The sequence below is a fragment of the Dermacentor silvarum genome, chromosome 6, assembly GCF_013339745.2.
Source record: "Dermacentor silvarum isolate Dsil-2018 chromosome 6, BIME_Dsil_1.4, whole genome shotgun sequence".
Taxonomy (NCBI): domain Eukaryota; kingdom Metazoa; phylum Arthropoda; class Arachnida; order Ixodida; family Ixodidae; genus Dermacentor; species Dermacentor silvarum.
The window spans coordinates 62,996,457-63,023,635 of record NC_051159.1 but is presented as its reverse complement, the minus strand read 5'-3'; the positions used below and the strand labels follow the sequence as shown (position 1 = coordinate 63,023,635).

Sequence of the window (27,179 nt, the reverse complement as noted above, 5' to 3'; positions counted from 1 at the left end):
TACGAGGAACTGCATTTACCATATTTCTGTTAAGACCTGTACACCCCACTTTAAAAATCAGAAATTTAAAAAATATATTAAAAAACCCCTAGCAGGCTGGATTTTGAACACATGCTGTTTGGTATCAGTTGATACTGTCGCTAAATGATTTCAAGTTGCTGGAATTTGTAAGTGTATGTGTAGCCAGTGTTTCCATTATTCTGTGCATCATTCACACCGTCGTTCGCAGTTTTCGTGGGTTGTCAGGTAACCAATTTGTGTAAGAACCACATCCTGTCAAGATCCTAAAGAAGAGAGAGTGAGAGACAAGTGCACATCTCATAGCAGTAAATATGAAAACCCACTTTCTCCTCCACTCAAACAAACGTCTGAGGCATCCTCAGAGACCAAGTCAAAGAGATTGCACAAAATGACACTTACACAAATGCTATGTATACAGCAACCACATTCAATGCTCAGAAGATCTGCAGAGAACACTCCTAATCTCAAAACAACCATACAAAAGGAGGGACAATAATATTGTGCTAACACATTCTGGCCCATGAGTGAGGATGACCAATCTGGAAGATGTCAGTTCGTCAGTGATACCAACCTGAGCAGTGGCTCCAATCAGCTGTGAGGAAGTTGGCGAAGGAGCAGAAGGTGAGAGGGACCCCGCTGGAGAGGTCTCTCCCAGCATCAACTGGTGGCTCTTCCCCACTGTACAAAACACACAAAGAGTTAGCTTGTAGAGAGAGAGGCAGCAAATAGTCGCAATCGAATGCCACAGTGCAGAAGTACACTTTTGCACCGGAAAATTGAGCACTGTTGTGCGTGAACTGGTGCCACCCACTGTACAGTGAACGATGTGTAAACCGAACAGACCTTACATTTAAAAATGTGTCTCGTTTAGACGCAAAATAGGTTTCATAAATTGAACTGTCGTGCAAATTTACGGAGCATGGCTTAAATTCACTAATGCACTCAGAATTGCTAGGTGGAAAACAGCTGTTAACATTGCAAACTTTTGCTATCTGATTAAGGTTATGACATCTCGGTTGCAGGCTCGTTTATCATTGTAGTTACGGAACCAAATGAGTGCTCTAGTTCAGGCCGCCTAGAAATTTGGCCATGCAAAATTAGTTGCAACCATGCAAATATCCATAAAATTATTACACTTTTAGTATAGCGTATAGCAGCAAACACAAAGAGATAGCATTAGCGTTGCATGCTGCACACTGCGCGTGTGCTGTACGTAAGGGATGCTGGAGCTCTTACGTACGTATGCTATTTTCGGGATTTTAGCGTTCAACGCTAACGCACACAAAGTATGGACGCTAAGAAATAGTGTTGTCGAACATGGTGGCACCCGTGGCTCCCGCTTCACCACGCATTCTCGTGATGGCTACGCTCTCAATCTCGTTGATCGCCAGTAATTATTGAAATGAGTTTTCGCTTCCTCTAAACTCACTCGAAACGCTAGTTATGAGATCATAGCACGTCCTATTTCTGAGATCGTTCGGCAATTCCGGCACCCCTAAGCCTAAGGAGACGCGTCTGCATAGCAACAACAGAATGATTACTAATGGATTTCCTTGACTTGCATACGTTTGTCACGAGGCACCAGACAGTGCCCTGACTTTGAAAGTCTTCCTTACGTTTGCTTTTCCGTAAGTGAATCTAAAAGACTTAAAGGAACGCACACCATAGTTCCTGCAAAGGTTTAGCGTGCGGAACACGCTAACGCAAGCATTTTACGTTATACTAAAGCTGTCTATTACTTTGTCAATTCAAACATCTTAAAGTCAACAAAAGCCCTAGAATAAGTGATTACAAAATCTGCAACCAACTAAGCACAAGTGACAAACCGAGGTCTGTTTAGAGTGAGCATTACTGAGGCGGTGTTCTTGGACGATCACTTTCACAAAATTTTGCATGGTTCAACACTGGCCACATAGGTTCATACAGCCGACACAGTGCTAAGAGCTTGGTGCAGTGCCCCGATCGCTGTCACCAGTATACCTCGACAGATCCAGAGCCAAGTCTCAAGAAATTTTAAGTAATTGGATTCCCAAGTGTGATCCATTGAGAATACCACCCTTGGTCATTCTGCTCCTTAGTCACAAGGCCTCAGCCTTCAAGCACAGTGAGGCACAAGGAACGCGAACAGAAAGCACACAGGATCGATTCTGAATGAGGAAAAGGCAGCTGTTTACTCTAAAGTGATATAGTTGCTCAGCTAACAGATGTTGCATAAGACTTGCAGATGCCAATTCTAACATGAATGCTTTACACATATAGTACTCCCATTACATACTTAGAAGGTAATGCTGCAGCAGAAGCTATGCAAGTAGTAATTTCATAAAAGGCTGATTCTGTGCACTTTGCAGTGCAGTAGCTTTTTGATCTGCAATGCCTCCTATGAAGTAATTATGTCATATGCTACAACAACAACTTGTGGACGTAAGGTTACATCAAATTACACATTATTTGTGCACCACACTATTTCAAATATGTGGCGCACTACGTTTTGGTCACAAACACAATTGGTACGCTGCGATCGCAAATCGCAGAAACATGTCCATCCACTCGTTTGGTGGTAAATAAGTTCAGATCTGCGAATCCTTCCATGTAATAATTACATCCAATTTTGCTATATAAAAGCAGGAGACTTAATGTTACATCGAATTACATGATGCCTATCTACATCTTTCTTGCATACACAATGCATTATTTTTAGGGGGTGAGTACAAGCCGTGACAGAGGTCTGTCTAGTCTTTTTAACATTGCTTGTAATTTATCAAACGAAGTATAGCTGACTTGCACTGACGTCATCTTAGCTGCCATGTTGGAGGACTAGCACAGTGAAAAGCTGCATTGGTGATGTCACGTGGAAGCTATCTATAGATGAAGTGTTCTGTCAAGGTAGGAACAAGATAAGGCATCTGGAACATCAAACAGCCCCTACCGGCAGCTCTCTGTTGGTCAGCCATAAGGTGTGGTTGCGGCTGGTGTTGCATCTGCAGCTGCGAAGGAAGCTGTTGTTGCTGTCCCTGCTGCTGCTGTTGGTGCTGCTGTTGCTGCGATGGTGTAGGAGGCTGTTGCTGCTGAGACTGCTGCTGTTGTTGCTGCTGCTGTTGCTGTCGAACATGCTGAAGCTGCTTCCACTGTCGCTCCTGCTCCAGTTCCCGTGGCGACTTCTGCTCGCGCGCAACCTTACCGGGGTCCTGTCAAAGTGTGGGCCAATGACATCTCACCAGGGGCACCACAAAAGCTTTCATTTTACAAAGCACAGTTCTCAGGCAAGACCATATAAATATCTTTCAAAGATGACTAAATAAGGTAGATGGTTATTACTAATTACTGGCTTCCCTACCATTCCCTACCAGTTGGCTCAATAATTAGAAAAAGCGTCAGTTGTGTGCCAACTGTGGAGAAAGCAGTCGCTCTTACAAAAAAGAAAGTCTGCTATCACATAAGCAGTTGCACGCATTTTACCACAGACATAATGCGAAAAGTTGCATTCACTGCTGCACCAAGAAATCCGGGCGATGACTCTGCAGTCCAGTGTGCATTTTTCTCAAAGATTGCTCATGCACAATTGCAATTAAACTAATATGGCAACAGTTATTCCAACATTTCGCACAAGCCACAAGTCTGTTGCTAGGGTTTTTCAAAGCAAAACAATAGGCACTATGAGATTACTCTGCTCAAGCTTAAGCTGAATAAACTGATAAGTGGATGGACATCTTAGCAATGTTACGAAACAGATAAACTGTAATTAAACAAAAACTTATAATACAATGAGCAAAACAGACTTACACGTCTAGACAAAAGTAAACAGACCAGAGAAAATGTGTAAAACACCAAATGCTCTTTTAGTAGAGCTTGTAGCTTTAAAAAATGCTGTAGTGGTCATGTGGCTAAACAAATTTTTTGGCTACCTTTCTTCATTCATTTTTCGTTACCGAGTACACCAAGAGACTATGGTAGCAAATACTAGCATTAAATTTCTCTGGTGCCTTTACAGTTAGAGTACAGTACTTAGACCACAGTTGCCTCTGCAGGAAATCAAAAGCAGCAAGATGTCCCATCTAGACAGTTTACAAATTGAAGGAATATAGCAGCGATACAGTAATTAATATCATAGCACAGTGCCCTTTTAGCAAATACTGCCTTGTGCCAGCCAATACATTGTTTATGACACTCAGAACTCTATCAAAAATGTTTGCGTTGATTTGAGTCTCGTTTGCACAGTTTACATGTTACTGCAATCCTGGTCACGTTTGTTTGTTTTAGAGGGCACAGGCAGCAGTCTAGAGCAAGAGGTTCCTAAGCTATTTCCATACTAACTTAGGCTTCTCAATTTCCGATCTACTCCTGCTTATTAGCAGCCACATCCAATCAAACACAAATACAGCAACATTCATGACGAAAGGTGTTATGGTTGCTGTGTGCTATTTTTAACCACAAGCTCTCACTTCAATGAATAAAACAGGCAGACAAAAATGAGCAAAAACAGTAAAACTAAGCCCAACATCCAAGGAATGTTTCTTGCTTTCGAATTAGTAACAACTTGCTTTCATGCTAAGTTTAAGTGTTCCGACACTTCTCACTGACCTCTTGATTTATTGTGCAATGAGCCCAACCTAGATTTTCCGTCTTTGTATTTTTATAAATTTTTATTTCTTTCAATGTTTGGGATTTTATGATCAAAAAGCCTCACCGTGGACTGTAGTGGCATGCTCTGGACCCGTTTGCACTATTCGATGGTCTTTAATGTGCTTTTTGTAGCTCTCAATTAGCCTAAATATTTTCTTTTTCTTGCTTTCTTTTGCTCCAGGTTGGTGTAAAGCATTTATTTTTGCGTGATCAGATCCTTGTATCATCCTTTACTGATTTAGTCTTCGCCATAATCCCCATGTATACGCTGTGAAACATTTTTCCTTTTTAAAAAACAGTAGCATGGTGTCACATTTTTGGCGTAACGATACCTCTAGTTGTATTTTTCCTATTAAAATAATTATTTTTTATCAGAAAGGTAGACAAATGAAGGGTGCAGTAGCCCTATAATATGAAAATATATTACAGAAATTTAAAAAAAGTAATAATTTGTTCTGCATGTTACACTATGGGTTCTCACTTTTAAAAGTGTGACAAATTGTAACTTTGGCTCAAATCAACTTACAGCATTCATCCTTGTAGCACTGCCAACTTGGATAATTCAACGTCATTTTTGTGTGTCAATCTTTATTACACCATATATAGTTTTGTATATAGCTCACCTCCAAGCAAGTTAAGCAAAAAACGGAACTTTTAAAATTTCTGTGAAGTTATTTATTCTACAAGAAAACTGAATAAGTATCTTAAATTAGCACATTAAAATACATAAATTCAGCAAGTTTAATCAAAATCTACCCAGAAATAAATAAAATGTTTGAAGCCCAGGGCCATGAGCTTTCTTGCATTCTCTGCTTACAGAAATCAATCTGCGGTCGTGGCTTGGGATTCGACCCCGTGACCTCACGTCTGGTAGCAGACTGCCACAGCCACAGAGCTACTGCAATGAGTGCTGCATCCTTTACCATGCAGCTATCAAACCAGCTGCACAGGGACCATTGTATTCGCATTCGATTCGTATGTGAAAATTTTGGTGATCACACACCCCTGCCATAAAGTCAATGCCTTTCAGGTAAAAATGTGTTGAAACAAATACTGTTGTTAGAAAAATTCAAGAATCGAATAGTGGTAGGAGTTTTTGCTATCACTTGAGGCTAACCAAACATGCGGCATTAGTGTGCCTATAACCTACCCCTGCACATAACCAGCATAAAGTGATGTTTAAAATGTTACGGAAAAAGCAACCTCGCTGATCTGTTGGCACTACGCAAAGCTCCAGAAACAATTAACCTTTGCATGTCTAGTCATGACAGCTTCCCCTAGTGCTCCTTCGCTGAAAAGCAATGCGGCTTTGCTCAAATTTCACCTCCAAATGTGAATCCGGGATAACAAACCACGCATTGCTGTGAGGCCACACGCAAAGGCAAGATTTGTGTATAGAAGCACTCCACACTTGCACTTCCGACTTTTGATGCAGGTTCCATGTGCAAAAATATAACGCAATGCACCATATGTTGGTAACACTTTCTAATGGCCATGGCTACTTCTGTCAAAATCCACCCCAACATATACTATAGACATGAATTTTTCTGAAAGGGGCCTTGTATTACTTCATGAATGGAACAAATTAACCTATTCATTTGCTAGAAGTGCTACCATGGACAACCAAGCCATATAACATTCTTGGAGACGCAGCACAGAGCCTAAAATTTTGCTCAAGAAACTTTTTCCAATTCTTTTCTTGAAATACCAACCACTTTTTCCTGATAGTATGACACAGCTACACTCACAAAAACTATTAGCTGAATATATTTAGACGTTATGACTAAACACTGCCTCCGGACGGAAACAAAGACAAGGAAACCTCATGATGATGGTGTTTATTAGCATCCCCTTTGAAAATGACGGGGGCAACTAGTCCCCTAGCCTGCTCAATTTATTCAGGTTTTACATTTATTACCTTAACTGGATCAATCTTAACTTTCATATTTAAATCCTCTATGTCACTATATTGTACCATTACTTACGCTTCCAATGACTCCAGTTCTATCAATCTCTTCCCTGCTTGTTTTCCACCAACACTCTAAACGTCTCTTACTTATCTCGACTGTGTACCAGTGAATCCTTTCATCTTCTTTGAATCTTAACACTTCTGGAAGGTGCACACTCCCTTCGGGTCTCGCTGGGTGAATATATTGGCAATCTGTATTACAAAAGCAAAGTTGTTTCCGGGCTTCCTTTGCAGCACACACACGCCTCATCCTAAGGCGCTTATTTCCGCAGGTATGTTTCTGTCCTCAGGCAGCCAGCTAGGGCTTCAAATAGCAAGGCACTCCCTTTTGCTTTATCATCAAGATTTTCCCTCCCGATTTCTTTCTCGCCATTTTTGTGAATCTCCGTGGCCTTTTTTTGTTTCCATCCTTTGCATCCAATTTACCGTCTCTGTGTCTCTCAGTTTTTTTTTTTTTTCTTTACACCTGGTTGTCTACTTACGCTTTCAATTATCCTGTACTTGGTTGCCAACTTTCTCGACCTCTTCCATTCTGTGTCCAAGCTTTTGAAGTACAGATATTTGTTCACTTAAGCCGGCCCTTTCTTTTCATCCATGTTCCTTAGTCTTTCTTCAAAGCGAATTTTCCTCTAATTTTACCGATTGGGCATTGGCGCAATCTGGTGGCAGGGGACAACACCACTGTGCCTATACTATGGCCTCCACGATTGAGCACTGTCAAAGTGCCTAATCCTGGAGGCTATGTCAAGTACCAAAGCTTGGCAAGATGATGGGCATGGCAGGCATTGTACTATGTGGGCATAGTGACATAAACAAACAGCTTCAAAAACAGTATGAAAAACAAAAAGTAGGGCAAGGTCCTAAGGCTGTGAGAGGGACTGCACACGAGTGCTGATAACTCCACTTACATGAAGTGCACTTGAAAACTTTTCATTTGAGAAGGTATTTGAGCCTAACTGTTCCGGACACGTACTACATTGTTCATAAGAGGTGCTTCATCCTTTAAATGATTTCCCTTTGCACAAGAGCACAGGTGTTGTGAGTGCCATGCAAAACAAACACGCTGCGTATACATGTGCGCAAACAAGGAGCTGTGCCACATTGCGCACAAGAAAAGACTCGGCCAAGGCGCGAGCAAGCGGCCAGCCGAGGCTATGCCAGTGAAAGCACCTCAAAGCAGCAGGGCAGACGCACTTCATGCCACAGAAAAGCCACCTCATACACACTTTGTCACGAAGCATGTTGCAGAACTAGTAGCGGCCACATCAATGGCACGACTAGCGCTTGCATCACTCAGCTTTTAGAATTTCCAACTTTTTTTCACAGGTTAGCCAGTGGCAGAATAAGGCAATTTAAAATTACATGTAAAACCGCTTTTTCATTTTCCTGCAGAGGCAAAGCTTGGGGCAACAGCAATACAACTCAAGGCATACTAAACATGTGATGAACATAGTATGCAGCAAAGCGAAATGAAATTGTAACAAGAGAGCTCATCCCCACCTGTTCTGTAAGCTGTGGATTCTGCAACCTCAAAATTTTCACATGTTTTATAAATACAATTTTAAAGTATAAAAATAGATTACACTTCTAGGATATCAAATAGCTTGTTTTTACCAACAGCCCAGAGTGGCTTGGTATGTCAGAAAATGATGCAAAATCAAAATGACATAACAGCAAAGTCACGTTTAAATTGCTATGACTGGTCTTTCACATACAGTCGACTTCCGTTAATTCGACCCCGACATCGACGAAATTGATTGAATTATCTGGCGGGTCGTATTAAACAAGAGGCAGAGAAAATGCCAAAACACACCACTGATTTATCGGCAGTATTTTGCCGATTCTAACACGCCCCTGAGTTAAATGCCCACTTTCTATGTGTACAAAGTAGAAAATTAACGTAAAAGTAACATTAAAGCTGCTAAGCAAAGAAAATATCTAATGCACAACCAATTTTCTTTAGCAAGGAAAATTGGCAAGGATCTAATATGTATTGCACAACAGCGGCTGGTATCCTACAGTGAGCTGCGCTGCATGGTTTTGGTTTTCTTGAAGTCAGCTTTGTCGCTATACATCTATGTTATGCAGTAAAGCATATGAACACCGTAAAAGCAGTTTTGGTATCTTGTCTGCTCGCACCACGCAGGCAATTGCCGGCCCAACTTTATTGAAAAATAAAGAAAGCTGCATGATAGAATCACCTAAATACCCTAATCAGTCATGGTGAGCTATGGTTATTGCTTGAAAATCTTCCTAGGGCATGCAGAAGATAGGCGTTTTCAATGGGAGATGACATGTTCAAAACATTTACTGTCCCCTAAGCTCCACCGAGACAGGCGCTTCCCTAAAGGGTTGCTAATGGGGTCACTGTAGGGGTCAGGCATACGTGTGCCGACTAGTAAACTACAAATTATACAGTGAATGCCAATTTTAGGTTCGAAATAACAAAACTTTGGGCTCATAGAAACACATGGGAGCAGGCTGGGACCTTCAGATAGGATCAAATTAACTGGAGTCAAAGTAACGGAAGTCTGCTGTATTTATATAATGTTCTATTCTAAGCGATATGTCACATATGATATAAGAGGGTGTGGGACGCTTTTGTCACCCCTCTTTGTTTACAATGAACAGACACTGATACAAACTTAGGAAAATTAATCTACCAGTCTATACTAACTTTTAATTCTTATTTTACCATCCCTTTCAATGCTCTAGAGGCTCATGAATGTTACAACTGCACATCACTGTATCGTAATTAGTCCCTGCATTTCCTCACTGCACTTCACAGCAGAAAATCTTCTAGAAATACAAATTGAGAGCTATTTTCCAAGCCAGAAATTTCACTACTAAGCTTGAAGGAGTTAAGAGCACAACCATGTAGAAAAAAACATGCTAAGTCTAATTTAAAAGCAGCAAGAATATTATAAGCGCTGCAGATACAATTGCAAAAGACTACAACACAGTTGGCGCAAAAACAACAGCAGCAAACATAACATTACTCAACAGGGTGGGGAACAAACAAAAATATGATAAGTGAGCAAATATTGAAAGTTCTGAATGGAAACGGGACTGCTGGCAGCAACAACGAAACATTGATAAAATTAAAGATTGGCCAAGGAAGTAAATTATGTCTACAGCATGTTGCAATCACAGTTCGCCCTTAAGAGCTTTCAGTTTTCTTGACTTGTCATGGCAAGAGCACAATTTCCTTGCCACTTAACCAAGCTATCTGGCACATATTAGCATGCTTATTTTTGTGTCGATCATCATACTACCGGATGTTGAGTAAATAAGGAAGACAGGCACAAACAACTTTCGGCTATGCCACTTTCTAATTAGCACTCAAACATTTCATGGTGTATTCTCATTAACACCATATTTAGGAGCACCACATGGCCCGTTATGGTGAAATGAATCAGAACAACATGTCGACTGCAGTGACATGGGCCAAAAAAGTCATCACCTACGTGAAAGGAACGGTGGTGCCATCTATCAATGTCGGAGCGAAACACAGCGTACTGCGTGTCTCACCACAGTCATGACAGATAGAGCCCTACTCTGTTGTTGAGGAAAGTCCTGAAATTTTTTTTCTTTTTTCATCTTGCACTGCTGCAGGCAACAAATGCTCTCAATATATTTTGAATGAAATGGGCAAGTACTATACCCAGACACGCTAACAACATACACCATGAAATGGTATGTCTGCATGAAATTCGAGCCCAAACAAGCCAGTTGATCCAAGAGAGGCTATTATACCTGACTCATAAATTTATGCAATCTTTTGTCTAAATCACGACTGCTAGCCACCAGGCCACATCCGAGAAAAGCAAAGCGAGCATCTTGTGGCACATCTCGCAAACCCCACCGCTTTCACGCATTCCCACTCAAGAAAGGCTTTCAATGTTTGCCCACCTCTGCAGAGAGACAGGGGAGAGAGAAAAAAAAAAAAAAGAAAAGAGGACACAAAGAAGCGGACAATACATGCCTGTGACTTCTGAATGCGACTGGCCGCCCGGTTTTCTCTCGCTTTTTGCTACAAAGAGGGACACACCAAACGATGACAATCACAAATGCATTCCTGCCCCTTTTACTGGTGGTAGCCACACAAGTAAAACCACGTGATTTGAGAGGTTGTGTGTGGCAGGGGGGAGAGAAACAGTGAACAGAAGCAGCAATGGCAGCAGCAGAAAATGCACTGACAAAAAAGGGGAAAACAAAAAAGAATGTCAAAAGAACAGCCAACAAACAACAGAAGCAAAGGATGTTCAGACATACAGTGCAGCCGAGGAGTGCCATTCGAAGACACTGGTGTGGTGGTCATCTGTGCTCACATAGTGTGAAAGCTGCAATGATCTGTGGCAACTGTGGGATTCAGTATGCAGGTTATTTATAGCAATGCTGGCTCGTTTCACTTATGAACTTCTGTATAGACAGATTTAAAGAATACACAAGAAACAATGGCTGGAAATTAAAAAAAAAACTAGAAAATCAGTAAATCGAAAGACTTCTCTGTAATAAAGATGTAAAAAAGATAGAAGCTTCAGCAAGGTGTTTTTCTTGTTCTTTATTTTTTGTTAAATCCATTGGTGTTATACGCAAATTAATGCCAAGCTTGCTTCCATTTAAGATTTACAGGGCTTTCACATAACAAAGAGGTTGAGTGTGCGGTAGCTTCAACTAGCAAAAGCAGTTTACTTGAATTGAGCACCCAACACCACAGAAAAAGTGCACTGACATTTAGCAAAGCTATACCTAGGAGCACTACAACACAATATGACACACTGATATAATGAAAACCAATATGCACAGCTATTTGCATGCAACTTATTTACCACTACAGTAGAACCCCGCTATTACGTTCCCGGGTGCTGCGTTTTTCCAGCTGTTACATCGTTTTCGGCTGGTTCCGACACAGCTCCCATAGAACCCAATGCATTGGTAACCCCACTGTTACGTTGCAACTGTGGGACCATTCCCACATCATACCGTATTTATTCGAATCTAGGCCGATAGTTTTTTTCAAATAATCACATACGAAACTCTAGGGTCGGCTTAGATTCGAGGATTTTAAAAAACGCGCCAGTTTTTAACTGAAACTGATATATGGTGCATAGTTAGCGCCATCTAGAAAAGTCAGTATCGCAACCGCTACTAGCCGCGCCAGTAGCCAGCTGAAGTACACGATAGACGTCGCCATTTTGACCTGCGTCGTATCGGTAGTATCGGTATGGTGCAGCATCGGCGCGCGGTGTGGCGTTATCGTAATGGCACCAAATGGGCGATGCCACTATAGTACCGCTTTCTAAACGAATACTGTATTTACTCGAATCTAACGCGCACTTTCAACATGACCCTAATTCTGCGTCGGCATTTCAAAATGGCCGCCTCGCACGCGCGTCATGCCTAGCTACCGTAGCATGCGGAAGCTTCCTCCGTGTGCTGCCGTACACGTGCTTAGGCAATAGTCTACCGTCTGTCTTCACGTTCTCAGCGTCTGCTTTATCTATCAGCATGAAGTACTGAGTTCATCATGATGCTGCATTTAAAAGGAAAGTGATCATCTGCGCGAAGACGGACGGAAATCGGGCCGCATCACGGGCGTTCGGAGAATCCGAAACTTGCGAGCGGGACTGGCGCAAACAGGAGAGGATTTTCGCCAGCAAAGCAATGCGGAACGGTTTCAGTGGACCGAAGCAGGACGTAATCTGCGACGATCCACTCCGGCGATACGATCAGGCTTGGCCCTATCTTGAAAGCAATCTGCGACTGGTAAAGTCCGCCGCGCGCCGTGTTTTCGCCGCGTTGAAGCGAGAGGCATGCTAGCACGAAGGCGCGCTTCGTCTCCAGCGTTTTGACAGTTCGTTTCCGCGGTCAACGAGCGAGGTGTGTTCATGTTTGCTTGAGCGCGCGTGACACCGTGCTTGTTAATAGCGGTCTACTAATTTGCTACCGCATTCGATGCATCGCCTTTCGGGCGAAACTGCGACTTTTTTTATTCATCGCAACCTCAGTGCATCGGGAGGAAATCATTTTTCCAAATTTTTCCTCACGGAAAACGGGTGCGCGTTACAATCGAGGAAGCGTGAGAATCGAGTAAATACGATAGTTGAGCTAGCCGTAGAGGCATCGTCAAACGTTCAAACCGGGCGGAACTTCGGCATCGGTCTGTCGTTGGAGGGGGCCACGGGAGATGGTTTTTGCGTGCGCCGCAACGTGCGCTTCTTCCAAAAATGCAGCATCTCTAATGCGCTGGATGGTACTGAATATAGCGCACTGTTTGAAGATGTCAGCAGTAAGGAAGATAGCGACGAGGCTAGCAGCGATGGTGACATAGAATGAGCTCGGCATGTTCAAATTTAATAAATGCTGTTTTATTTTGCGAATGCTGTCCTCGCTTTTTCGTTCGGCCTACATTCGAGGTAAGTTTTTTTTTTTTCGGACTTCGAACTTTTGGGGGGTCGGCTTAGAATCGGAGTCGGCCTAGATTCGAGTAAATACGGTATGTTGCGAACTGCCACCCTGCGCCGGCCCGAGCGGCCATTTTGACTTTTCATGCCACATGGCTTGGTTGCTTGACAATGGCATTCGCCGCCCAAAGTGCCGGGGGTGACACTCATGACGTATTTTCGGTTTCCGCAAGCAAAAGTATGGCCTTGAGATCCGTATTTGCTATCTAAATATGGTGTCTATGACGCGTTGCGGCCCTAAAATTGGTTTTGGGTCATAGATGTTCCGTATAAAGTCCAAGATCAATAACGCCGTCGCCCATATGCTGTGTGCGAGTGAAAGCGTGTGAGGGGAGCCAACGACGACGTCTAAAGCTCGCGCGCAAAAGAAAGAAAAGCAGGGAGGAAGCGAGGGGGGAGGGATAGCGGGCAGCATTGTGCTCTGGTATCAACTGCATACTGCGCAGCGGCGCGCAGTCACGCCGGCCGTATCTTCAAAGCAATCTGCGTTAGGGGCAGAGTCTACGCAGTGTAGGTGCGTTGGTGGCTCATAGCTTTGTGCGTGCTGTGTGTTCTCGGCGCTCAGTTTGCGTTGAAGCAATAGACAACAGCACGAAGGTCACTGCACTCGCTTCTGCAGCGGCGCTTAAATTCCTTACGCCAGCGTTTGACAGCGCGTGTCCGTGCTCATAGAGTGTGATGTGTTCATGCTTGCCTATGGGCGCTGACACCATGCTTGTTAATAAGCGGACGATAAAACTACTATTCTTACTTTGTATAGCTGTCTACTAATTTGCCATCGCAATCAATACTTCGGCTGTAGGGCAAAACTACAACTTTTTTTTCACACGTAAGAATTAAAATAATATTGTGTGCAGTTAAACACTACTCCCATTTCTCAATTTTTCCTGTTGCCTGGCTCTTACATTTGTCTTTTTTACTGTCCCGTGAAAAACGTATCAACGGGGTTCTACTGTATCATGTTTACTTTCTTTTTTCAGTCATATTAGATCAAATGAATAAAAATTGTTCCTACTAAAAGTTCAGTCTCTATATTAGTATTATTGCCTCCCAAAAATGTCGGGCCAAATTTTTCATAAGTTTCAGTGCACTCATTACAAATAACAAGGTTAATTAAGATGCTTAACACAAACACAAGAACAGTTTCACAACTGTGTGGCCCTCTCAAAATAGTTGCTACATGCTTAATACAAAGTGTACAAAAGTACTGTCCAACATAGAGACAATCCAAATAAAAAATAGTCAAATATGTATGGCAAGCTACAAAAGGTGAGCGACTCACGAGGTATGGCTGTCGTTTCTCGGGGGGCAGGTTTCTCCAAATCTTTGCAATCTGTTTGGATCGCTCAACCCAGCCTGTTGCGAGTCAAGAACAAAAATTTATGTTAGGCTGCACACATTGCCAAGGCATAGCTGTTGCATCGACCAAGAAGGTTTTCCCTTACTGAAGCAACACTCCCATCAATGTTAGGATGGATAGTTGGGCGTGTTGGTTAAGCATGATCTGAAGTGAAGCAGCGAAAACGACCACGGACGAAGAGAGAGCACACACACACACAGGGCGCCCTGTGTGTGTGTGTGCTCTCTCTTCGTCCGTCGTCGTTTTCGGGCCTTCACTTCAGATCATACTCCCATCAAGTTCTTTAGTTTTACCCTGTTCTACCTGTTGACCTACAGGTGCCAGCACCATGCTGTCACCGGTTACCATTGCAATCCTGGCCATTCTTTTGGATCAAACCATCAATGAGAAAAAGGGTCCATGATGTCCCACTTCCTAGTTCGCTCTGCCACTCAATAGCATCAACACAATAATCATTGTAAAAGAAAGGGAAAGAAACTCCACTTCACCTATCCTTTCCATTGATTCAGGACCTAACAATATACCGGGTGGTTCAGTGAACACTTTGAAATTTTTTTTTTAAAGTTGCCTGTGCCAGATAGCGCAATTCTAGTTCATGAGCTGGTCTACTCGAAGAGATGGACATTACTTGCACAATAAATTGAAATGCATAATTTACAAATTAACAAAACTCCCTAATTAAGCTTTAGCTAATTACCTTATGGCCCATATTTCTAGCCACGGAGTTCGCAAGGCATCCACTTAGAACAAATTCTCAGAAAGACACCAGTTTCGAGAGATTAATTCCTGAACTCTACGGAGAAATGCATTGGCGTTCCAGTTGCTTTTGTGCTTCAATGCCTAAAACGACATTTTCTTAAGAAAGTAACTGGAATGCAAATGCTTTTAGGCGCATGTTAAAATTTAGGTGGTGAAAATTAATCCATGGTAGTGGTACCGCTCCTAATCAGATCGTGGTTTTGGCACATAGAACCCCAGAATTTAATTTAGTGCTGACTAGTCTACGTTAGACAAAGTCTTGCGGACAAAGACTCATGCACAATGTGGGCAAAATCCACACCAGTGAAGAAAGGGCCGGTGCTCTTCCAAGCACAAGTACGAAACTAAAGAAAGAAACTGGGTAAATGGCAAAAGAGTAGTACCGGCAGGCATGTAAGGGCACTCACTTGGGTACTCCAAGCGCAGGCTCTGGCAGTTGAGATTGGCATAGAGAACAGGCGAGATTGTAGCCCCAGCTCCCAGGGCCTCGTCGCTCTCCCATTTGAGGATGTTCTTGTGGCCTCCCGAGGATGGCAGGTCGGCATCAGGGTCCATCCAAGGGCTCGGAGGTGGTTCAGAGAGCTGAGGACTGCATTCATAATGGGACAGCAATTGCAGCAAGAGTTGGCTTCTAAAGCCAAATAGTACTTTAAAAATAGAGGGGGGGGGGGGGGATGAGGGGGCCAAAGTTTAACCCTGTGATGCCCAACATATCATATATGCTACGCTGATATTGATGCCTCAAAATGCTGATTGAAGTGCAGGAAACCAAATACAAAGCCCATAGTTGAGTTTTGAATATGTTGCAGTGAAGTTTCAGCAGTGGACAGTGTAACAAATCGTTCGCTAATTAATTAATTAGTACAGGAATTAGGTTGTAACTGAAAAACATTTTTTTTTCCCCCTACTAATGTACTCTCCATGGCCAGAAATGTCAACAATTTGTTCCAATTTTGCTTGATGTGGAACGGTGCTTGGGCATTACAGGGGCCGTATTCTGTAACGCTTCGGTTTTTCAAGAATTCGCTTTGTGAGCAGAGATTGGTCGCCACCTGGGTGACGCCATTGCCTCGGCGCACGCACGCATATTATGACGACGTCACGCACATGTCAATCATGCGGAAACCGAACTGGCGTCTGCTACGAAGTGAAGTGGTGCGAGGTGCTTTGGTGTAATTCGAAGGCACCGTGTGCCCTGTGCACGGGCGCGATCGGCGTTCCTAGGAAAATGAGGGCGGTGGTGATCCCTGTGGCGCCTGCGTTCGTGCTTTTAGCAAGCATCCAAAAGAGACAACAACGACCTCGACATCGAAAAGACTCCAGATGGCAGACGAAGAATGCAGGAGGAAATTATTTTTTATTTACCAAGAAGCGTTCCTAATTTGCTATATTTTACCTTTGTTTGCGACGTTCACTTCTAGAAAGAAAAAAAAAAACTGTGCGTCGATTGGTTTCTTTACTTCCCCTCCAAGCAGCTCTTTTATTTACCTCTGCCATGTAAAAAAAAAAAAAAAAAAAACTACCCAGAAAAATGTGCCCTCAGCCTAGAATACATGACTCTAATTTAGTAATCTGAACTGTCCTGCCCATTTATCTCAAAAACAAGTAGTGATCAAAGCGATCTTCCTCGTCATATTACCCCAAGCTGAGAAAGAAGCTTAAAAACTGAAGTCTCTTTCTTAGCTTTTATTTTGACATACAGTAAAGGGTTGTTGATCTGATCTTCATGATGTCTGAATACAGTCAGACCTTGATATAATGAAGTTGACTTGCAGAGAAAAACTTCATTATATCGAGAATTTCGTTATATCAAGGTTTCGTTAATTCAATAGAACTAAAATGGGGAAATAAAAATAGTTTGTTACACCGCAAATTTTGTTAAATCGAAGTTCGTTATATCGAGGTTTGACTGTAGTTGACATTGTATAAATATTCAGTTATCAACGGTTAAGAAAAAAGAAAGATCCCATTTGGCTGTGACTGCAACAGCCAGAAGCTGGAAAAGATCCTCATAATTTACTAATGAAATTGGTGTTGATTGCCTGCCTTTTCTTTTTTAGATAAGTGATCCCCATCAACTTCTTTGTTTATAAGAGTAAGCTTCCTGACGTTAGCTGTTACTCTGGTTATGTGTTATGCAATATAGCCAAACCTCAAATAACGGACCCAGATACCGTAGTTACTCGATTGTAACGAGAGTTTTTTTCCAGATTTTTGCTACCTAAAGTCGATCCTCGCGTTACAATCGAATACCGAAATTCAAGTCTAAGAAGTGCAGTGATGCACCCAATTCTAATCAACAAGTGAAATGTGCAAGTGAAAGCGCGCGAGGGATGCGCGCTTTTACGGAGAGCGAACGCACGGCGGAGAGCAAACGCAACGTCTCCATCGCGCGAAAGGCCGTGGGGAGGCAACATTTAACTGCGGCACCAAATGCGCATCTCACGACCGGGCGCAAGGGGAATTGGCGACTCAATCTTCCACGCGAAAAGGAGGAAAGCGCGGGAGACAGGGGGTGCGGCTTTTACTCTGCATACTTGCACTTTGCCCGGCTGCGGGCTGTCGTGCGCACCATATCTTGAAAGCGACCTCTACACGGCTTTGACCTTTGTATGTGTTGTGCTTTTGCCGCTCAGTTTCCGTTGAAGCGATAGACTGCAGGAACCTTCACTCACTGCTGTAGCCGCGCTTGCTCACGCCAGCGTTTTGACAGTGGCTGTCTGCAGTCTTCGAGTGTCATCTATTCATGTTTGCTTGTGCTCGTTGACATCATGCTTGTTAATTCAGTTACTAAGCGAATGTGTCCAAGTTTATGCAGCCGATAAAACTACAATTTGCTATCGCGATTGATGCTTCACCTTTCGGGCAAAACTGCAACATTTTCATGCATCCGGTGGTCTCTCGTTACTTTAGCGGTTTTCCTTTTTTTTGCTGGATGCAACAAAAAGTCACCCCTCTCATTACTTTCTCAGTTTTATTTTTTCTTGATGGACGCAATGAAAAGTCACCCCTCGCATTACAATCACGGTCACTTTACAATCGAGTAAATATGGTATATAACAAATTATAAGATATAACGAAGTAAATTGAAAAATTTTCTAGCTGATAGCAGTATGCAATGAATGATTACTTATAACGAGTATTTGAATATAATGAATTTATTCTCATGTTGGTTGCAGCTTTATTATAATGGGATTCAATTTATATTGGCACACATAAATTGTTTACTCTGTTTGAGTGACGGTTATTCACCGGCTGGCCACTGTTACAAAGTAATCACTCGGCGTAAGACACACCTACGTGTATAGAAACTTTCTCAGATGTTGTCACCAATCCTATAGTGAAAGGATCTTGTTGAATCAAATTGCATGCACAACGGGGAAAGTGGTGTACATTCAGGAATGTTTGCAAGCACCAGTGATTACACTAGCATAATTGAGCAAACAGCATGAAAGAAACCAGACGAAGAAGCAGCGGGGACGACCCACAGCACCGCCCTATAGACTACACTGAAATTTACGACACACTTTACCCGTAGATCACTTTTCGACGACTGACGATCGTGCAGCTAGCATCGTGCTTCAAACATTACTTCCGTGTTTTGGGCACAAGTTTGCCTAATAAAGAACTAGATTTGAGAGACACAGTTTTGGCACTAATTGGTCCTTCACCGTCCCTACATTGTGAGAAGATCACTACATGAGGGCATCTAAACCCAGTCCAGGCGGAGCCGTCCTCACCTGCCGTACTCCATGGGGAAAGGTGATGGGGATGGCATGCTGAAGGGTGAGCCCACGCTGTGGGAGCTGGCCGGAGTGAGCGGGTTCTGCATCACAGGTGCAGGTCGTGATCCCGAGGCACCGTGCTGCTGCTGCGGCAGGGGCGACATGCTGGCTGCCGACGCACCCATAGAGCCCACACTGTCGGGTGGTCCACCTGGGGAGACCGTCAACTTGTTCGCTGACATGGTCAAGGTAGGAGTGCTTCTCAAGAGAACGAACTGCTTGTTTCCATTGCAATGAGCATAACACAAGCTGTAACATAGGCTGACACATTACAAGACACACAAAACAAAGGATTCCCACCACACCTTACGATGGAACAGGCGGCAATATTTCATCTTATGTTATATCAAATCGTAGACTCGCAACCGAGCAGGTCTTATTTGTCTTACCTCAGACTCTGTGTAAATAAAAATAGAAGTGAGTCAAGGTAAAGTAATATCAACCAACCCTTTGTCACCCTGTTGAACTCGAACACTGTACAAAAGTGCAGTATATATAAGGAAATCTCACTTACCGGTGCGGCTTCACAGCAATCCACACTGCATTGCCCTGAAACTGCACTATGGTGCAGCCACGCTATACGGCACAAGGGGCAGCAGTGAAGACTGATGGCTGGGGGTTTCTACACAAATGTTTCTCTATATGTGCTTCGTGCTAATGAGCACGTGGTGATGTGATTACCGTATTTACTCGAATCTAACGTGCACTTTTTTTCTAATAAAACGGGTCCAAAAATTGTGTGTGCATTAGAATAGAGTACGACCTTAAATCCTGCGTTACCATATCGCCATCGGCATTTCAATATGGCCGCCTTGTACACGCTTCGAGCCTAGCTGCCGTAGCTTCCTCTTCCTCCATGTGTTGTAGTACGTGTGCTTAGGCATTAGACTACCGTCCGTCTTCCCATTTTCTGCTTTTTCTCCATCAGCACGAAGTGCCGAGTTCATCAGGATATCGCATTGAAAAGGAAAGTGATCATGTGTGCGGAGACGGACGAAAATTGGGCCGTATCACGGGCGTTCGAAGTACCCGAAGCTTGCGTGCGGGACTGGCACAATGAGAAGGAGGATTTTCACCAGCAAAACAACACGAAAGGGTTTCAGTAGGAATGGGCGAATATTTGCTATTCTCGAAAATTCGATCGAACAATTCTATATTCGTTATTTGCTTCGATTCAAATTCAGGTATTTGACATTTTCGAATTATTCGGCGTTCCCGAAGAGGCAGCCAGAAGCCACGGACAACTGGTACACATCTCGGAGGCTATGCTTCACGTCATGGCTGCCATACATCAACCATAAATCTCGAAGGCTATACGTTTTTGCATTAAAAAGTCGGAAATGTGCGACGCAAAAGAGCAGAAACGGCGCTAGCGTACAACCGAAACGAAGCAGCGGAGTCCGCATCGCCATAGTCATCAGCGGAAATCATACGTTAACGACAGCAATGACGGAACGCTTCGTGCCTATTTGTGCCTTTATTGCGTTTATCGCTGCGCATAACAACGCGTTGTGGGGATGCACGACTCTCACACGTCCCCTGATGTTGTTTTCCCCGCATGGCTCCCGTCTTCTGTAATCCGGCTTCGCCGCATAGCTTTACGGCGGCAGAGTTGCAGCGTATTACGAGAGATGGCGCTAGTGTTGCGCTGCTGACGCCACCTGACGGCCGGGGGTTATGCGGGCGCAAAAGGGAGAAGGCTGGCTCTCTTCGGGTTGGGGACGGTGAGCGATGCGGACGTCCTGCGCGCGCCGATCCACGCTTTGCGAGAAGGTCTCGCATGGCTAGGAGCAGGGCACCGGTATGGACAAACACGAATCGTTCGAACATGCCACCGTTCGCGTGACCGTACACGTTAACAACTAGGCGATGGTGTCATAGCATGGGGCGAACATATTCGCTCGCTATCCGGTCACAGTGAGTCGGACTTCCTTGATCTGTCGCGCGCCCATGTGAATGTTCTATGCATAGTAATTCGGCTAGCATGTATTAGTGTATGAAAGATGCAATAAATGCCCTTTTGATTGTTTGCACTACTGTGTTGTTCCTTTGTCCCAAGAGGACGTATGAGACCCCACAGCGTTGGCCGCGGGATTTCATAGTCGCCATCCATGATCACGTCGATAGCTGCCGCGGTTTCTTCCGCAGCGGTTGCAGCAAAAAGTAGTTTCATTTTGACTCAATACGCACGTCGGTCGCGTGCCTAAAAAGCTGCGTAGTGGCCATCCTTGATCACATAGATAGCGACCGCGATTTCGTCTGCAGTTGTTGCAGCAAACGGTAGTTTCGTTCTGACTGGGTGCGTACTGTCGGCCGCGTGCCTTAAGCACCGCAAAGTAGCCGTTCATAATCGCGTCGATAGCGGCAGCGGTTGCGACAAACAGTTGTTTCAGTTTGACTCGGTGCAAAGATGTTGAGGACGAAAAGCACCGGCTACAACGCGATGGACGTGCGATCTGTTGGTGGTCAGCTTACTGGCGAAAAAATAATCGGGATGTGCGCGCGGTAGTGCAAAGCGTGTCGCAAATGATAGCGCGCACTGTGGCCGTGTTGCGAAGGAAGTCGCGAGGCCTCGATTGCCACTGCGAGAGCCAGTCAGTCACGAGATGACGAGAATTGCAGCTGACGCACTACTTTTGTGCAAAACAGCAAAAGGATTTGCTCATCCATTACACTAATAAAATCGTGCTGACGTAGTAAGCATTTGCTTATTGTTTTCTGGATACCCTGATAATTCGGAATTCGATTAATTCGTATTTTTTTTTTGCAGTCCCGTGAAATTCGAATAAACTCGGTTTTACTGTAATATGTGATATATACTATTCGAACTATTCGATTTGAAATTATTCGACCAAATCACTATTCGCTTCGAAACCTCTAATTCACTATTCGCCCATCCCTAAGTTTCAGTGGACCGAAGCAGGACGTATTCTGTGACAATTCACTTCGGCAATACGATTGCCTTGGTCCTATCTTGAAAGCGATCTGCGATGCGGACAGAGTCTGCTGCACGCTGTGTTTGCACCGCTTACAGTTCGCGTTGAAGCGAGAGGCAGCATGAAGGTCAATTCGCTCGCTGCTTGCTGCCGTGCTTTCTCACTCCAGCGTTTTGACACCGAGCTTATGCGGTCATCGAGTGAGATGTGTTCATGTATGCTCATGCGCACATGACATCATGTTTGTTAATTTAGTAAGCGAATGTTTACAAGTTTATACGGCGGATAAAGCTACTATCTTTACTTCATACAGCTGTCTACTAATTTGCTATCGCAATAGATGCTTCACCTTTCGGGTGAAACTGAGACTTTATTTATGCATCGCAACGTTAGTGCATTTAGAGTAAATCTTTGTTTTTCCAAATGAGAGAAAGTTGTATTTCTGTATGAAAGCAGGAGGTGCGCGATACTGTAAGGAATTTCTTTTTTTTTTTTTGTCACAGGCAAACAGGTGCTTCTTCTATTCGAGGGTGCGTTAGGATAGAGTAAATACGGTATTTGTAGTAATATGAGCAAACATTTTCTTCTTTTCCAAGGGCTACAAATGGAGGTGCAGGTTCTACATGGAAGCGAGTCACATGCATGAAAAAATGGCAGTACTTTTCACCAAACATTTCGAACAAAGCAACTACACAATTCTGATTAACCATTTAGTGCCGCTCCAAAAGAAATTTCACAGTGAACTATGTCGTATGTACATAAATAATAATTCTCCAGGCAGCAAGCAGGCACAATAATTACCTAAATCAGTTAACTGCTTCCTTGTTGGCAGTAATGACTAATGTTCCAGTAAAAGGCTCGGACTTAGTCCCTGCCCCCCCATTAAGCAGTGTATACAGTACTGCAACTGTAAAGCTCAGTGTAGACCGCTTATAACTTAAGTTGACAGAGTCACGAATATCCGCGCTATAACCAAAACAACATTATTCAAAGGCTGCACACATGCATAAAGTGTAGACCAAGCAGCTGTGTGTATCCGGAAGTCAAAGCATGTGACCGAGATGCTTACATCCGTTTAAGTTTATGAGTGTTGAAAGGTTAACATCCATGGGGGGCCAGAGTCTTTACATGAAGCAGACAAATGAACATAGACAAAAAAAAAAAAAAAAGCTCTATGAGAAACGTAAGTTGCCGACAAATTTTTCAGACACCTCATTTTTTTTCCAGACCTACTTGATTATTCAAGCTTCCCGCGGCACCACCACTAACCCCACAGAACCAATGCAGAAAGGTGACTGAAATTTTACACACCATTTAGTGCCTTGTTTGAGTTTATCACTGATATACGGGTGTGATGTTGAAAGCATGGGAACCACGAAACAAGTTGCCTTGATTCGAGTGTTGCACGTGTCACCCATGACCCCACTTTCATTGTTGAGGTGGTTCCTCAGCTTTCCAAGTGCCACACAGCCACTGCAAAGCATTTTGCTGACACGGCACCAAACCGTCACTTTGGTCACTCCGTAAGCAAACCATGTATGATAAGAGAATTTTTGTTGGCGGGGTTACATGACGGCCCCGATAATACAATGTATTTGCGCAGTCCAGAGAAAGTCGTATAAGGGGTTCCACTGTAACCAATATGTTGTCTCCTGCAGCTGCACTATAAACAACGTGCACATACCGCATTTATTCGAATATAAGGCGAGACTTATTCCCAGAATTTTTGGCATCGAAATCACTCCCCGCCTTATACGCAAATTTTGCCTTTAGGTGAAGCTTCACAGCAGCGTGAACTCTGCCATACAGTGTGGCTTTATGGCAGCACGTGGCGTGGTGCCGTGAATCCACACTATAAGGAGAAATTCGCGCTGCTGTGAAGCCACACCTACAAGCAAAATCTGCATGTATCCCACACTCCGCGTGTTCAAGCTCCCTTCCCCCCTATTTCATGGTCACTATTTTGCATTTCTGGCTGTGTTAGTAATTCAGTATTTCAGGTGATCCCCGCTGAGTCTTGATAATCCATTGGCTACTCTATATCACCTTATATTGGTGTGCACACACAAGTTTTTTTCTTGGGTGCCCCAAATTGCATCCTCACCTTATAATAATGACCGCCTTATAATCGAATAAATATGGTACATGGAGTTCTATGGAAAGGTAAATGGGAGTTGAAAAACACCACATTATAGCCGGTCCTGCCCTATAAGCGGTTACTATAAATGTGCTATGAACTGTAGCATCAAATGCCAAAGGCAAGAAATTTGTAACTTACAACTGTCGCCAGGGCTAAGCACACCCTTGAAGACATCTTCAACATCCTTGCTGTCCATATGTGGTAACCCTGAAAGCATAATGCATGCTTGTGAGTTTGTTCAAGTGAAAGTTTGTCAGTTTGTGCGAGTTTATACAGTGAAATGCTGAGCAGAGCATGCCAACAATTTCCATAGTGAACAGACAGTCTAGAATCTGGCATCTAGAAGAATTTTTGTCTTGGCACACTTTACCACATTCACAGGTACGTTAAGACATTTATTGCTTTGACACAGAGTGCAAACCATGCAACTTGTCTAAAGTGCAACCTATGCATGCCAACCCTTGGCTATAGTACGTGGCATCAACACGAAAGCTATGCCTACATCTTCCTTCTACATGTGCCCGTTCATTTTACAATGTCCTATACCTCCATTACCTTTTAAAACGGCATCATACGAAAAGTACCTCTGCAATTATTATCTTTATTTAGTCCTAAACAATTAGATATGCACTCATGGTAAAAAATACAACTATACAGCTAATTACAGCGCAACCTCACTGATAAATGTCTTCTCAGCTATAACATCGCTAATGCTCAACCCGCATGAAGTGAACAATAGTTTCCGCAAATCTCCGTAATGTATTTTCCTGGCCAGTAGCTTAGCCTCCCTTACCCCTCACCCCTTCGAATAATAAAGTTGTCACTCACTGGCCAGTAGGTTCTGTTTCTATGCCCACAACTCCTTGAAAAAAAAAAAAAAAAACATGCATTTAAGCTGTTCTACTGCAGAACTATGTGCCTGACATGTTTGCAACCATTTTCCCAATTACACCAATTCAGCCATAATGTGGCCTGCTTCATAGCTACTGCAACACCCTCTACCTACATTATGTTTGGTTGCAGAGAAAATACACACCTTTTACCAAAGGCAACTGCCAACTGACTGCCCTTCCTTCAAAGACCGAAGCCTTGCCCTCCGCACTGCCCGAAGCTAGGCCTGTCTCTGAGAGCAAGATCTTGGGACCACGGCCTCACAAATCACAGCGGCAGAAAGCCACAAGAGCACTGCTATGCTTTTGATGTCAACCAGAGTGTCCATCTATGAGGCAGTGCTGAACCTTCCAGTCTGTCTGCACTTCTACAAGTCCTATGGCTAATATGGAGTTCTAGATATGGTGCAGCCAAACGTCTTTTTAAAACAAAGCTTTCTTTGCCTCTTTCTTAAACTTTCTCGCTGCTGCTGGCTGCTGCTGCTGACTGCTTTTTTGCCAAGTAGCTCTTGCTGGGTCATATTGAAAGTAATGTCATTACGCCATCGTTGTGGTGCCATTGTCATCCCTGTTGGCTCCTGGCCTGATTCTTTAATGATTGGCCAGTGCCAGACATAGTGCAAAACAGCGGATATAGTGCGAATCAAGGGGGCTCTTGCCAAATGTGCGGGGTATTTGGAAAGTGTCATCATTACGCTGTCATCATACCACTGTCATCCCTACTGGCTGCTAGCTACAGTCTTGCACGATTGGCCTGTACCAGAAACAGTGCAAACACCAGATATAATGCAAACAATGTGGCCCACAGTACCCAGCACAGTGCCAACAAACATTGGATATAGTGCAAATTAAGGCACAATTTTCCAGAACCGCATGTAGTGCAAACAAACACCAAATATAGTGCAAATCAAGGCAGCCAAATTGGCTGGTACCAGACATAGTGTAAACAAACAAAGGATACAGTGCAATTTAAGGTGGCCCCACGGCACCAGAAATAGTGCAAATAAACACCACATACAGCGAGAATAAGGATGGCCCAATTGGCCATTACCAGAAATGGTGCAAACAAGCACCGGATATAGCATGAATTTAGGTGGCCGGCAGCAGCAAGTGATGCACGTGAGTGTGGACGTGAGCTATAACACCAGCATGCCGTCGTTGTCATGGCGTCGCCATCATTTTGCTATCGTCATTTCACTGCCTTCATGCCATTGTGCTCATTCCTTCACCGTCATGGCACCGTCATCTCTCTGCTATTTCCATACTATCGCTGTCACTGCGCTGTAATATTGCCGTCATCACGCCACCATCTTCGAGCTGTCGTCGTCACTACATCATTATCATTCCACTGTCATCACACCATCAGCATCAATGCCATAAGCATTGGCACCACGTTATCGTCCCGCCATCATTATCACACCACCGTCGTCATACATTATCGTCACTCCATTATCATCATCCGACAGTCATATCACAATGGCCACAGCAGCATCGTCATGCCATGGTCAGCGTGCCATCGTCATCACACCATCATCATCCTACATTGTCACTCCAGCGCCGTCATTCCATAGTCGTCGTGCGGTCATCACACCATTGTTGTCATACTACCTTCGCCACACCAGTGTCGTCATCCCGTGGATGGCATGCCGTCGTCGTCACACCACTGTCGCCACTACAGCGACGTCACCTCATGGGCGTCACGCAGTCGTTGTCACTCCGTTGTCATACCTTCGTCACCATTTCATTGTCGTCACTGCATCGTCATCACCTTCGTGCCATCGCAGTCATTCCTTTGTCGTCGTGCATGTCATGTGCATGATCGAGCGCAACATGTTTATGCTCAGTGAGACAGTTCCCAGAGAAAATGTCTGAGTCACGTGGTCTCAACTTGCAAATGGTCACTAAGCAGTGCCACCACTGCTCACAAACACCAAAGAAAGCTTCACTTAGAGCAATTCACACAGCTCGTGGAATACGCTGATTTATTTTGTACCCAAAGCCCTACGACCTGTTTGCATTCTTTTGTACTCCTTTAGTGTTCTTTTGTCTACCTCTTTGCATTCTTCTGTACGCCCGGCGGTTTGCACCCCTTAACTTTGGGCGCGCAAAAATCTCAAGCTCCCTAATCTCTTTGTCTCCCTTTCCCCCTCACCCAGTTCAGGGTAGCAAATCAGGCTCGCTCCTCGTTCAACATCCCTTGTCATTCCTTTATTCTTCTTTTAAACGGCTAAA

General features: G+C 43.8%; 2 protein-coding genes across 3 annotated transcripts in view; one reads left to right on the top strand and one right to left on the bottom strand.

Annotated features, from left to right (window-relative positions):
* The window catches only part of LOC119455526 (uncharacterized), a 582,670-nt gene that overhangs the window by 217,689 nt on the left and 337,802 nt on the right, over nt 1–27,179 (top strand). The window lies entirely within an intron of this gene.
* Nucleotides 1–27,179, bottom strand: part of LOC119456696 (histone-lysine N-methyltransferase 2D-like) — a 292,817-nt gene that overhangs the window by 217,745 nt on the left and 47,893 nt on the right. For both annotated transcript variants that reach the window (XM_049668850.1, XM_049668851.1), the window contains exons 21-27: nt 24,196–24,264; nt 18,937–19,156; nt 15,604–15,785; nt 14,360–14,433; nt 10,596–10,643; nt 2,948–3,206; nt 593–699 (exon numbers count right to left, since the gene is read on the bottom strand). In XM_049668850.1, the coding sequence (XP_049524807.1) occupies nt 593–699; nt 2,948–3,206; nt 10,596–10,643; nt 14,360–14,433; nt 15,604–15,785; nt 18,937–19,156; nt 24,196–24,264 (959 nt within the window). The remainder of the gene's footprint in view (nt 1–592; nt 700–2,947; nt 3,207–10,595; nt 10,644–14,359; nt 14,434–15,603; nt 15,786–18,936; nt 19,157–24,195; nt 24,265–27,179) is intronic.